General features: G+C 46.5%; 1 protein-coding gene across 2 annotated transcripts in view; it reads left to right on the top strand.

Annotated features, from left to right (window-relative positions):
* The window catches only part of GLI3 (GLI family zinc finger 3), a 286282-nt gene that overhangs the window by 89327 nt on the left and 182940 nt on the right, over positions 1–14015 (top strand). For both annotated transcript variants that reach the window (XM_027123980.1, XM_027123981.1), the window contains exon 3: positions 5613–5855. In XM_027123980.1, the coding sequence (XP_026979781.1) occupies positions 5613–5855 (243 nt within the window). The remainder of the gene's footprint in view (positions 1–5612; positions 5856–14015) is intronic.

Genomic DNA, 14015 nt, shown 5'->3' with positions numbered 1-14015 from the left:
AGACCCTGAGGTTGGATGTCTCCCTGTGGATTTGTCACTGGGACCCTCTGGGTGCTTCCCAGGAGTAGACTTATGTTGATAAAAACTTAATAGGAGAGTATCAAAGGTTTGAAAATGTCTGTGCATCAAAATGTAATTACTTTTTTCCCCCTTTTATGGTGGTTATGGGGGTGGAGGCTGGGAGTGCATCCAAGTTCCAGGTATCATTCCCCAAACCTGCCTGGGAGCAGACGTCTCGTCCTGTTAACAGGACTTTGTGGCCTCAGTAAGGCGTGGCTGGGATTCCTCTTACATCACTTACTCATCAGGGATGTGGCTGCCTGTTTCTGATTAGGAAGCTGGACCTAACACCTTGTCCTGCTGCAACAGTGGGTTCTGGTGAGGATCGAGTGAGATGATCTAAATGATAAAGCGCTCTGTAGTGGAAAAGGATTATTTATTTTCTTAAGGAAGGGGGCGACGTCTGCTGGTGAGGGGTCAGGAATAGCCCTCTACGTGTTGATGAAGCCTCAGCCCTGTGTTTTAATCCACTTGAAGACGACTTGATTATATCGTTCAGTTTGCAAATGATGAGGTTTCACAAACGCAGACCTTATTAAACACGGAAATATTATTTTCTTGTTCGAATCCCATTCGCCTCGAAATCTTTTTCGAGTATGCAGTCTTCCCCCCCACCCCGCCCCACTGAACATTTTGTGGCTTCTGTCCCTCTCCCCAGCCGCCCTGTCTTTTGGGCTCACTGAAATCTGAGTGCCACTTTTCTTGGAAAACCTGATATTCTGACTTCAGTTTTGTAATTTAATGATGGAGAGTTTCCTTAGTAAACCAGATTTAGAGTCCTAGAATGCTTATCTTATACCCAGACCTTGAACATAAAAGGCATTTTATACCGCGATTGTTCGTTTAATGAGCGATTGCAGAGTGCGGGCCGGTTAAGGAATTGAGTTATATGCACTATTATTGCAAGAAGTGTTCCGAAATACCAGAAATAGGACGTAAGCTCTGATCAGGGAGACTGCGGGCACAATTACCTTCTTTTCAAATCCTTCTGTGACACTGCGGGAGGAAAAAGGACTTTGAAACTTGAAAGGAAAGAGCTTGCTTTCAACCTCAAAAGCTAGGAGGAAAGGGCTCTGAAATTTGCTCTGAATTCCCAATTCACCATTAGCCTGTTTCTTCCTTTAGCCTCAAGGCATTCTCCGCTTTTTGAAAAGATGTTAAGAAATTCAGTCACAATAGAGAGCCTAGTTCTGATGTGTTTCCCTCGGTCCATTGAGGTCTGGGCTCCAGCCTTTGTGTGCAGTGAATTGAGCTGAGCATCTAGCTGGTTGGAGAGAGGTGAATGAGCAGTTGCTGTGCAGTGGCGAATTCTGGCATAGAAAGAAGCTCCCCCTCTTCCTTTATTTTCCAGCATGCATTCCTGTACAACCCTTGCTAGTGGCCATATGTGGCATCGAGCCTGTTCTTAAGTCAATACGGGATCCTTGGCTTATTGCAACTCTTGTTAAGTTTGTCTTGTAATTGAAGCTGCTGTTGACCTTGCTTGGGGACCGTTTGTAAAACCGTTTATTTAGCATAAACTGAAATAATAAACCCTCCTTCTCTCGGGCTGATTGTGATAGGGTGACATTAGTTTGATTTAATGATTAGCCAGCCTGACCCTTCTGCTGGAGAGAGCGGGCTTGAATAGAGAGAGTTCACTCCGAAGCACTCAGAAAGAATACTAATGAGCTTGTTAAATTTAGCATGGCTCCAACCACTTTTAATTCCTCTAATGGGAGCAAGCACTGCCTGGGAGAGGGAGAGGGCCAAGGCGCAGGGGGGCAGGGAGACACCGAGAATGTTCCTCGAGGGTCTGCACCGCTAGAGAAAGCCCACCGAGAGAAGTTTGCAGAAAGTAGCTAGCCAGAGCCTGGGACGAGTTGTAAGTATTTTGATCTCTTTTGCTCTGTGTCTCCTGTGTCTTGGGGGAAGAGAGGAGTGATGCTTCTAAAACGGGATTTCAAGGGACAGCTTAAAATCCGTGTTCCTTTCAGAGGTGAGCACGTGTACCTCCCGGGAGTTCCTCATCCGCTAATTTCGGTCAGGGGGACAGGAGGTGTTCCTAGTTAGTGATGCAGCGTAGGGTTTTACTTTTCTATCTGAAGAATCCTCTGAAACTGTTCTTTCCATTCCGAGGCGAAAGAGCACTTGTTTCCTGGGTCGCGAGGAGAAATCGTCCAGGAGTTTGTGAGCGTCCACAGGCGTGTGTGTGTTGAGTCCTGCTTCAGGCAACACGATTACTTCCTTTAAACCTTCACTGTAAACGGTCTCAGCAGCGTTGGCCACGAGGCCACTTCTGAGTTTGGAGAGTTTTTGGCACTAAGCGTGTCCCATGCCATGTGGGTTGCCTTTGGAAGAGCGTGGAAGATCTGCGACAGTTTCTAAAGTGAGATGCAGGGGCAGCTCTCCCTAGGGCGTTAGGAATTCCTTAACTTCCCCTGGAGCACAGCTCTACAGAAGGCAAGGGGGTCCCAAGTGGGATCCCGATGACAGTTTTGAAAATAATTTTCTCCTGAAGCTTTTAGTGAATTGCGTGTCTCAGTGTGACCCCCGAGCTTGCAGCTGTTGAACGGAGAGAGGCATGAACAGTCGCCTTGTGTTTGGCTGTTCACGTCCATTGGCAGATGCTTCTGGAGGACTGGGCTGTTTGCTTACATTTTTGCAGCCGACTTCTGCTTGTTGCCATGGTGGACAGTATGTTTCTGTCAATAATTTGGCCTGGCGTAGCCTGTCTGCTCTGACTCTCAAACTTTATTGAACTCAGCTCAACTGAGCAGGATTAGACAGCTCTCGTCTTTTTGGCTTGCTGAAGTGGTTGCTAAATTTATAAGAGCAGGCAGGAATATTGCTTGGAAAGTTTCCTTTCCACTGTAGAGTGCACGCCTTCAAGCCTCTTAGCTGTCTGTATTCTGGGGCATGTGTACTGTCAAGTTTTCATCTGAATGCCCCTCAGAATCAACTCAGTACACGAGATGAACTTCATGAAATAATCGTCTGCTGGAATGTTCTGGAGGGGGAGGGGAGGTGAACATTTGGGAGCATTGACTCTTGTAAAAGTCAGTCTGATGAAAGTTTCCACGTGAAAAAAAATTCTGGCCTGCATTCTACTTTACTAAGGGAATTCATTCTTGTTTTCAGTATCAAATGTTTGAACTTTGCTGATTTCTTGTTATAATTTGATATTCACGCATGTTGTGTTAACTCTCACGAAGAAAATAATTTTTAGCTAAAACGTCACCACCCCCCCCCCGTTTCCACGTACCCCGCCGCACGACTTCCTTCGCCCACCGGTGGGGAGAAGGTGGGAGGGCTGTGATCAGACCATGCCAATTACTCAGTGATTCACGAAGTTGGATGCAGATGCTATCCGTAGAGGCATCGTGTCGAAGAAACTCACTCTGTTATAGGGATGCCGTTTTAAGAGAAGAAAAGTTAATTTCTTCTAGGAAGATTAAGTCAAGGGAATCCTGTTTTAAACCTGGAACAGATTAGTAGGGCTTGGTTAGTCATCTTGCCCAGAGAATGCTAATTATGTGTCACAGCCCCATTTGATAGGGGCTTTCTGGTTTTCCAGATGAAGGTGCCTTCTGCAGAATTTGCCCCTCAGCGCTATACGGTTGGAAGTGGGAATTTGTGTAGGCGCAAATTAGTGGAAAACATGACTTTGGTCATTTGTGCATTATAGGAATTTTTATAAAACCGACTAAGAGTTTTGAAGTGTTTCTGACACCTTTCTGCTTTTACGTCACTGCAGACCCTCGTTCTATAGCCTGCAACTTTACTGCTGATGAAGTATGGGAGTGGCCTAGGGCCTAAAAGTATTAGTCAGAAGGGAAAATAAAAATGTAGGTTTTTTTTTTTTTGAGTTTGTTTTTAAATTAGCAAAAGCATGGTTGGAATTGCTTTTGTAAAGATCAATGGGTGAAAATGTGGGATTGCACCATTTTCTTTTTTAGTAGTTACTTGATAGATTAAACTCATAATTTATCCCATCATTACAAGGTTTTGGGGTGAGGATCTGCACAGAATAACGCTAGAATAATATTTCACAGTTATCCAGCAGTAGTCAGCAAAATTACTATAAAGTCCAGAACATACCGCATTGCCTGTTCAGTTTTGGAAGTCATTTGCTAGGCTAAAAAAAAAAAAAAAAAAATACATTGCTTATTTCTTCAAGTCCCAAACATAGGCAGAAAAATGAGAGTTTCTACTGGCTTTAGGTAGTTCAAATTATTAGTCATCACAAAACAGTAGTTGTTACTTTAGTTTGTATTTTCACGCTCATTCAAATTTATAGCTATTCTTCTGAATTTGTCAAAAGAGCTGTGAAACTGCTAAAGCATACTTCTTCTGTTTTGTTCAGAGGCTCTCAGCCAGACATACCTGCTTTCTGGGATACTTTGAAGAGAGGTTTGTGTACTGAGATTAGATGAGTTCAAAATCTGCTCATCTAAATAGTACAACAGTATTATTATTTATACCCAAATATAGTTTTTGTTTTGAGAATCAGGAACGGGAAACAGCTTTCAAACGAGGTGTCTAAGCAGTGTCCCAACAGCTTGGTTTCTATCAGCACTTGTCTGCCAGAGCACAGTCTGTGGATTAAACACAGAGCTTGTGTGGGCGTAGTTTAGAGTGTGTGTATGATTCTAACAGATGAAGCGGTCCACTAGTTGTGGGTTCCGATCGCCCGCTCAGTTTGATTTTATGCCTCGGCTCTTTGATCTGCTATTACAGAAAGGTCATCCAATCACATTGGCAGAGAATCATAGTGGACAGATGGAAAGTTCTTACAGATGAAAAGGAGAAGTATTAGGGAGCTGGCATTTCAGCAAGCCATTGCTTACATGTTGGAAGTGACGTCTGGAGCCCACCAGAGCATGGATGTAGATCAGTGTGACTGATGTCCTCCACACCCGTAGCCTCACCCCGTTTTCGTCTTAGCCCTCAGCTCTGCTCTGTGGGCGGAAGCAGGAAGTGTCCTGCAAGGGGCACTATAGGTTTCCATGATTGGCATCTTTATCCCTTGGAACCAATGGGTTTTCTGTCCCATGTCTGGCTCTGTTTCATCTCTCAGTGGGTCACAAATCTGACTTCAAAAAAACCCCAAATCACAAGCACTTTGGGATCGCTTTCTAACGGGTCCTCTTCTGAGGAACAGAGGTCCCTCGCTTCCCAGATCACCCGGAGACCTGGCTTCCTCGGACCAGGGGAAACTGGACATCCACAGCCCTAGGCTGGCGAAACTTCCAGTTCCATGTGGGACCCGCGGGGATACTGGAGAGTCCCCGCTGAGCCTCCCTGGCAGATTCGGCTGGAAACCGGGGATGAGAATTTGCTGACCCCCTACATCTCAAGTGAATAGGCTCATTTCCTGCCCGCCTTCCTCCTTCGATTCGTATCTTGGACCCTCATTCATAAGCAGTGTTGGCTTGAGACTGTCCCGTCGTGGTGTAGCTTTCAGAGTTGCCAAGAATGAGAAATAGGCTTCTTTTGCGGGGGTAGATGGACGGAGAGGGAGCCCTAGTTGATGGCCGCTCACAGAGTTTCCGTTTCCCTTCCTTCTTCAGAGGATGAAAGTCCTGGACAGACCTATCACAGAGAGAGAAGAAACGCAGTCACCATGCAGCCACAGAGCGTGCCGGGGCTTGGCAAGATCAGCGAGGAACCTTCGACATCCAGCGACGAGAGGGCCTCGCTGATCAAGAAGGAGATCCATGGGTCCCTGCCCCACCTGGCCGAGCCCTCCGTCCCCTACCGCGGCGCTGTGTTCGCCATGGACCCCAGGAACGGCTACATGGAGCCTCACTACCGTAAGTGGTCCCCTCCCCGTGGCACTTGCCGTAGGAGCCGCGGCAGGCTCTGCGTGTGTGGGCGTGTGTGGGCACGTGTGTGCATGCGCTTAATGAATGAGGTATTTGGCGTGTATTAATTTATACAAATGGAATTTATACAAACGTTTAATTGACTGTCTGCTTTACTGCTTACTTCTCCCACATCCTGTCCATGCCTCTCTTTAGGGAAAGCCATTTCCGTGCATCCCTAAGCAGCTCTCAGGCCTCGCAGGGGGTTGGAGGGCCGCCGTCAGGAAGGTGTCCATCTGTGGTTAATCCACGTGGACCTTTCCCGGGAGCTAGAACCAGGTTTGCTCCGCCCAAGTAGATGCTGCTAGAGGAAGACTGGTAGAGGGGGGCAGTTACTGAAGTGGGAGGCATTAGCAGATGTCTTTAACGGCAGCCATTCCCCCTTTTCAGTGACTTGTGTGTGTTTGTTTTTTTGCTTCATTGTTGAGGAGGAACAAACCTCTTCTAACCAACCGAGGCTGAATCCCTTCCTATGGAAGATTTTTCCATGTGTCCTACCTTCTTCTGGAATCAGCAGACCAGAAGACCTCGGAAAGCTCCTTTTCCGTCACTCAGAAAGTTTAAGAAATTAATGAGGGCTCCGAACACACCTATACAACGGTTTTCTCCCAAGGCAGAAACGTAAAGGAACATATACAAGGGTTCAGTTTATTTCTGGCCTGGTTCTAGTTAAAAGACATGTAATTCAGTGGTGGAGTAATGAAGTTCATATTGAGATGCTCAGGCTTGCAGCTCTTGATTACAGATTTATCACCTTGCCAGGATACAGACCTGCTCCGACTCCAGATGGACCATCGCGCTCCAGGGAGGGGGGACTGGTTTGCGTTTCCCTTTTTCCACATCGTTCAGAAATTTTAGTGTTTTAAGGCAAAAGGTCATTAGCCAGATGACTGATGAGTGAGGACAGCTGATTAGTGCATGGTTTTTGGCTCAAGAAAGTGCCCAGGATAAAAGCTAATTTCATCCCTTCATTAGTTGGCTTGAAGCAGAGGGGAATGTTCACTCATCAGGGTGCAGATCAAAGAGCTTCGCACAACCTTCAGTCTCAGTAAACGCTCCTTCTTCCTCCCCCCAACGAGAGTATATTGTTGGTAAGGATGGAAGATACATTATTTTCTTCGGTGGAGGGAGATTTCTTTTAAGTGGTCAGAGGCATGGAGGAAAAGGTCTGATGGCTTCTTGTTCGCTTTTAAAAAAGGCTACAACTTCTCTGTTTAAAAAGTGCTTATCAGCCCTGTGGCTACAGTTGTTACTTTCACAGATACAGAAATAAGGAGGAGGTGTAGTGTGTATGTTCCTTTCCTTCCCTCTTTAGAGGTTTCTTTCATTTTATTTGATTTCTCCTTTATTTTCGGAACGAGAGTTTACAACAGTGTGGGTAGGGTTTTTCTCCGAGCACATGCCTAAGTTTCCTACGTTGTATTTTTGTGGATGGGTCTGCATTAGATCTCATCCATGCAGAAAATTGGAGGGACTGTACGTACTCTCGACCTATGTTAATATTCCCGGAGAGTGCGCTTACTTTTGAGAAAAGATCGAGTCCAGATTATTCGCCACACGTTCCCTGTCTTGTTTTTGCCCTTCCATGGGAACACAACTTTCCAACTTTCCCCATCTCATATTTGTGTTGTGTGTTCGATTCCAGATGCCCGCTAATTGGTGAGGTATTTAATTGGTCAGGACCGCTGCCCGAAGTAGGCAGGTGACTGCTAACTTCCTGTCTGTGCCGTCCAGCTTGCAGCTTGCCCTCGGCCCGTTTGTTCTAACGGTTTGCCCATTGAATTCTCTCCCCGTCGTCTGAGGGGCCGCGATCTCGGCACATCTGAGGCCCTCCTCCCCTCTCGGTGGTCCGTGTGTGCGACACCCCCCCTCCCGGGCCTCCAGTGGAGTACGAACTAGTCCAGGGCATTGAAGAACTCTCGGTGGCTCTTGGAACTGTCCACTGTCACCTGTTTAGGGGACATCGCACCCATAGGTTGGTTATGCTTCAGCTTTTCCCACTGCATTTTCAAATCACTGTTAAGATCACACGGTAATTTATAACCGAGGTAGGTTGTCTGTCACCAAACGCCATTTTGACCCACCCTCTCAACGTACTCACTCATTGGACGTGAATAAATGCTACCGTTACCTACATCGCATGGATGGGGAGACCTAGGGATTATAGCTCAGCAACCAGGGCACTCAGCTTCCAGCCTCGCCGCCTACTGGCCGTGTGACCGTTGCCAAGTAGGCTTGTGCTCTCAGGCCCCTCTAAGGATCCCTTCCTAACTGTTGAACGGGAGTGATGTAAGACCCCCAGTCCCATGGCGTCCTTGTGACAATTAAGCGAGACAATGCCAATAAAATACTGAGTACCATCTCTGGCTCATGGCGAATGCATCGGAATCATTACAGTAGCTGTTTCTCCTCTGCCCCATCTTGCTTCTCCTGTTCCTTCCTCCTTCTTGCCCCTCCTTCCGTTCCGTCGTCATCATCATCATCCATGCCCTCACCACCATCTGTAAGTGATGCGTTCACTCTCCAAACCGACGTGTTTTTTTTTTTGTTTTTTTTTTTGGTACGCAGGCCTCTCACTGTTGCGGCGTCTCCCGTTGCGGAGCACAGGCTCCGGACGCGCAGGCTCAGCAGCCATGGCTCACGGGCCCAGCCGCTCCGCGGCATGTGGGATCTTCCCGGACCGGGGCACGAACCCGCGTCCCGTGCATCGGCAGGCGGACTCTCAACCACTGCACCACCAAGGAAGCCCCCGACGTTTGTTTTTTTTTTATCAGAGTTGCAGCTGTGTTCGGTTCAGTGCAGACTGGCTTGTCTGCGCCAGACCTGCTTTCCTCCGTCCCTGAGGTTAGCATCTTCTATAAATACAGGTTACAGATGGAGTGAGTTGTAACCCTTAGGGAAAGGGTGTGTGGTTAGCAAGGGGTGCCATGGCCCTGTGAACAGAATCCTTTCTCGATGAACCTTAGTGGGCCGACTATCATTTTTTTCCTGTTTGGGGAGTAGAGAAATTTTAAAGCTTTTACGTGAGTTGGAGTTTTAACCTTTTAAATTCCTAGCAGAAAGTGTTTTATGTAACAAGTACAAACTTAATACATGTGGAAAAATAAAAAAGTATAGGGTTAGGTGTTCATGGTAAATAATTTAAAGATGTCCTAAAACTAAGCCTCAAGGGGTCAGTGGGATATGACTTTTCTAGAACCCTGTTGGCTTATTTCATCTTCTACCAGTATAATGAACGTTTTTTTAGGTACCTTGTAATAATATTTATCCACCTCCCGTGGATTTAATTATCCAGATAAACGACTGATGGGAAGCTGAAACTGACACATCTTCTAAGAATCTTTTAGTGTGTGAGAAAAGTACCCTCTTTTTTAAATGAGACGTAAAAGTTTGGCCACGTTTCTTTACCTTGTCTCAGTCGGCAGCCTTGTCTAGAACATAAGTTCATTGCAGACCTTCGGTAGCTGGCGGTTCAGAGCATCTTTTCAGGCCGTTCCCTTTTCCTTTGAGTCGTCTGCCAGCCCCACCAGACGGTCGGAGGGGAAAGACTCCTCTAATCCAGTGTATCTGGGCATGTGAACTCTCACAGTAATTCCTGCGTTTCTCTGTGGTTGGAAAATGCAGACGTTCCAAGATGCCTAATTTGTGCTTCTATATATACTAACTTTGTATTTCTAACGTGTGGGCAGGCTTCCTGTAAGACCGGAAAAGGGAAAATCGCTTTTCCCCTCAGAAGGACATCTGTAAAATTTTTATTGCACAACACTCTGTTATCCTTGGGTAGGCAATGTTGCATCTTCACAAATTGCACTTAGGCGGGATTCAAAGTATTTTCGGTTTTGTGGGTTGCACTTAAAAAAAAAAAGGAAAAAGAAAACCCCAGGATAGCGGACACTTCAAACATTTGCAACATGTGTTTGGAATAAAATCCTCACTGGGGGATCGGGGGGTTTGTCTCGCCAAGGGTAGCTGTGGATGGGGTGTATGTCAAGGCAGGAAAGTTGATGTTCAAGCTGCATGGCTCAGACCTGGGGTGGTGCTGACAGGCTGGCTGCTGCAGGATCACTAACGCTTTATAATTGGGGAGAGCACGGGAGGGGCCAGATTTGGGGAGTCTGACCTCCTTGTCCTGGAGTCAGGATAAGGATCCCCATCTCCGGCCCAGAGATTTCTCAGCAGTTTTATTCTACTCCTGCTTCATCTGTAGCCAGATATTTCAAACCACCATCACCCCCCGCCCCCCGCCTTCACTTAACCACTGTGCATTTCTTCTTTTATAAACTTACAAGGCAGGTGACATAATAGTTAAAGCATTCCTGTACCCTGGCCGACACTTAACTTTTATTCTCTTCCCCATTACAGAAAACATGTGTTGCATTGTCTTCTGTCTCACTGTGCGGAGTCCAGTTTTTTTAACGGTCCCTGCAGGGGTCTTGGTGGGGAGTTTCTTGGAATCACCAGTCATGTCATACAGATCCCCTGCTGGTTTTGTTAAAGGCGGGGAGGGTTTAGAAAGATGCCCCCTTTTCTAAAATTTCAGGTCTCTTTTACAGTTTTATAGTTGTGTGAAGACTGCTTTGCTTCTGCCCCCAACTGCTCCCAAGCAGTAATTCCTCCTGGAAAATATGATTCATTCCTCCATGTAAATGCTTTGATTGAAAACATACCGCTGGTATTCTTCCTTATGTTTCCCAGCTCGGATGACAGAACTATTAGTTGCTAATTAGCAAAACCTGAGGAATTAGCTTAAAGAAAAGAAACTGAATTTTTAATTGGCTGGCATTTGTCTTCTGTGGAAAGCTGATGTGCTGAGCCCACTTGCCTTCTGATGTGCTAAAAAAAAAAAAAAAGGGCATGGAAGATGTTTCTTCTACCTGTCTGTCTTTATATTGGGTGACTTTCCACACTCTTTAGAAATACGTTTGCTAAGTGAGGGGAAGGGAAGAGGTGTATTTTACATATTTAATAGACGTACCTGCTCATGTTTCTTTTGCTCTTGGAGTGTCATCTGGAGGCTGTGAAAGACAAAGATGCCTACGAGGCACAAGTGAACAGTTTGGTGTTGACCAAACTGCAAAGGCGGTGACAGTTCCCCTAGCACACAGCTCTGTTCTCATCCAGGCTGTCGTTTCTGTCTTTGGAGAACAGTTGACAAGCCAATCAGGAGTGTTGGGATTGTTTTTTTTTTCCCCCCTTGAAAACTAGAGGGTTTTACCAGAAAGACTGAGGTTGGGTCATACTCTGGGGGCTTTGCCAAGTGTCTTGTATCCTGGGCTGGTCGTCTTGAATTGTAAGGAAGCTGGAGTGGGGAGATGCAGGCAAGTCTAGGAAGTTTTGCAAAACTTACTCGTGAGCTTAAGGATAGCTCCCTGCTAATTTTTGTCCTCTTAGAAATTCAATGTAAGGTTCCAAGCTTTCTTTCAACAACCTGGAGGTAATGTTTTAAGACCAGCAACAGTGAGCCAGTTCCATAGATTTTTTTTTTTACAGAGCTACATTGCAGTGCAACTCTGCAGAAAGCAGTAGAAATTTAGGGATCTTTTTTTTTTTTTTTTTTTTTGCGGCACGCGGGCCTCTCACTGTTGTGGCCTCTCCCGTTGTGGAGCACAGGCTCCGGACGCGCAGGCTCAGCGGCCATGGATCACGGGCCCAGCCGCTCCGCGGCATGTGGGATCTTCCTGGACCGGGGCACGAACCCGCGTCCCCTGCATCGGCAGGCGGACTCTCAACCACTGCGCCACCAGGGAAGCCCTTAGGGATCATTTTGAGGGGGCTCCAGATTCCACTCTCCCCGCTGAATCTTGACTACTCTCATACTTGACGTGACTGTGATTCCACGCATGGGTCTTCTGAGATAACGACTGAAACTGGGACCCAATGCGGAGAGGAGCATGTGACCTTTGGAAAAATGAGCTATTGATTTTATCCACTGAATTACTTACTAGGACATACTTATTAGAGGGGACCAGGGAGAAGCCTGAAGGCCATTCCTCCAGGAGAGGAATAGAAAGGAAAGGCAAAGGGAGATCATGTTCTAGAGAGAACCAGTTGGCCTGTCGGTGCCCTGGCCCTGCCCTCTCACCCTCTGTTGTCCACATAGTGCCCCCTGCAGGCAAGTCTGGCTCCTGAAGTCCACTGCTCAGGCTGCCCTGCTCACAGTGTTGTCCTCCCAGAATAATTCTTGGCTTTCCTCCTCACCTTCACGTCCTACTTATTCTTTACTAAAGATGCACTTCCTGTGAAAGACTTCTCTAAGTCCTATCTCACAAGGATCTTTCCCTACCCTGCACTCCAAGTTCACGTGTAACTCTCACCCTGAAACACATCACAGCTATATCCTTGGGTGGTCCGTGTGTGTTGGCCGGATCTCCTTTAGGATAAAGGTGATAGTCCGGGCAGTGCTTTGTTCTTCTATCCACCAGAGTTCCTAGGCAGGACTGGGAGGGCTTGTTAATGCAGAGAAGGGATGAGCGGTTCCTTGCTTGGCCTCAGTCACACCGGAGATGACGTTAGTCCGGTGCCTGCCGGTCAGAGGTGGCTCCTTGGCAAACTGAAGAGACTGAATGTTCTGCATCCGTTTTATAATTCACTCGTTATATGCAACCTCTGATCCACACTGACTCCCCTCCCCCATCCTTTCTGAACGAACGTAAGCAGGGTTTCAAGTGTTTATAACACATTTATACATTTATAAACAGCAAGAATATTTGCTTCTGCCCACCTATAGCACACTTAAAGCTGCCAGGATGCTCAGACGAGGTGGGATGCGGTACTTTGGAGGAGATTGACACTTTGCTCCCAGAGTTAGATGAGGACCAACTCATTGTAAACACCACGGGATTCTCACAGGAGATTCGCCCCTCCTGCGTGTTTTGAAGCCTGTCTGAAATCGAAGGGGTAGGTCTCTTTTCCTGTAGCTAAGGTGACCATGATATTTGTTTTCCCCTTTAGCAAATTTCGGTGATTCGTCTCTAGGCAATTTACGATCTCGGTAGCATCTTTCCCACTCATTAGTGTGCAAGTATGCGTGTAATCCATGGTCGTGGAATCCTCCATCGAGAAATAGATCGGGATCATGAATCCAGTTGTTTAAATATTCCGCGGAGTTATTTTCCTTTTCTAATTTGGCCACCCGCCCACCACCCAACACAAGCGGCAATGTTTTTAGTTGCTTATGATTTCTTTCCCTCCCTCCTTCCTTGAGAAAAAGCACGAGAAACACAGCAATGCCTGCCATTTCATAGCCATCTGCTAACCGCCTTCCAGCCTCTTTTCTAACAGAGGCAACATTATACTTGGCCCCCTCCTTTCTGTTGTATAATTAAAGAATGTTACCTTTGATGTCTCTTGAAAGCTGCATCTCCTGCCTTGCTTTAGATTTCTTGATCTTGTACCTATAAATCTGTGCTGTATCTTCATCCTGCTTAGTGAAAGGGCTGGATTTTTCTCTTTGTGCCTTGTGCAGTTTGGTTTAATATAGGGCAACCGGTCTGGCATTTTACGGCTCTGTCCTTCTTACGTTCTGATAGACTTTGGATTCTTGTGGAACTCTTTGAAAAGTATCCAACTTTCAGTCCTTTTAGCTTTTACATGTGGGTCTCTACATTGGGTCTCTCCTAAAATGCACTGTTCTTATCTTCCTAATATCTTCCCTTCTTTGGGGGGCCTCCTGGCTTTTTGTTAACCTCCGTTTTTGATGAGTTTCTTCCTCTTAGAAAAAAATGAAGAAAGTTCTTGACTCATTGAGCGGTTTGTATTTTTGGTTCCCCTGTCAGTCATTTGTTAGTGAATCATGCTTACTGAGTGTCTCTTAAGTGCTGACAAGTGTTGGACAGAAAGAACAAGGTCATTGCTTCCGTGGAGCTTCAGGCCAATGCGACAATAAGTAAAGTAGATAAGCCCTTGCCTAAAGTCAGCACAAAGGATGTATCATAAAAGATAGATGCAGGGCCCCTGAAGAGAAGGTAACACACATACCTCACCCAGCCTTGATGGGTCAGGAAGGCTTCCTGGAGGAAGTGACGTCTCTACCTGTGACAGAGAGGTAGAGAGGAATGTTTTTGAAGGCGTGGAGGCCAAAGGAAAACATGTCACTCATGAGGACCCAAG

Source organism: Aethalodelphis obliquidens, unplaced genomic scaffold, assembly GCF_003676395.1.
Source record: "Aethalodelphis obliquidens isolate GAN/ISIS:26980383/991018 unplaced genomic scaffold, ASM367639v1 scaffold27, whole genome shotgun sequence".
Taxonomy (NCBI): domain Eukaryota; kingdom Metazoa; phylum Chordata; class Mammalia; order Artiodactyla; family Delphinidae; genus Aethalodelphis; species Aethalodelphis obliquidens.
The sequence above is the reverse complement of the archived record's forward strand: the minus strand, read 5'-3'. Positions and strand labels throughout refer to the sequence as shown.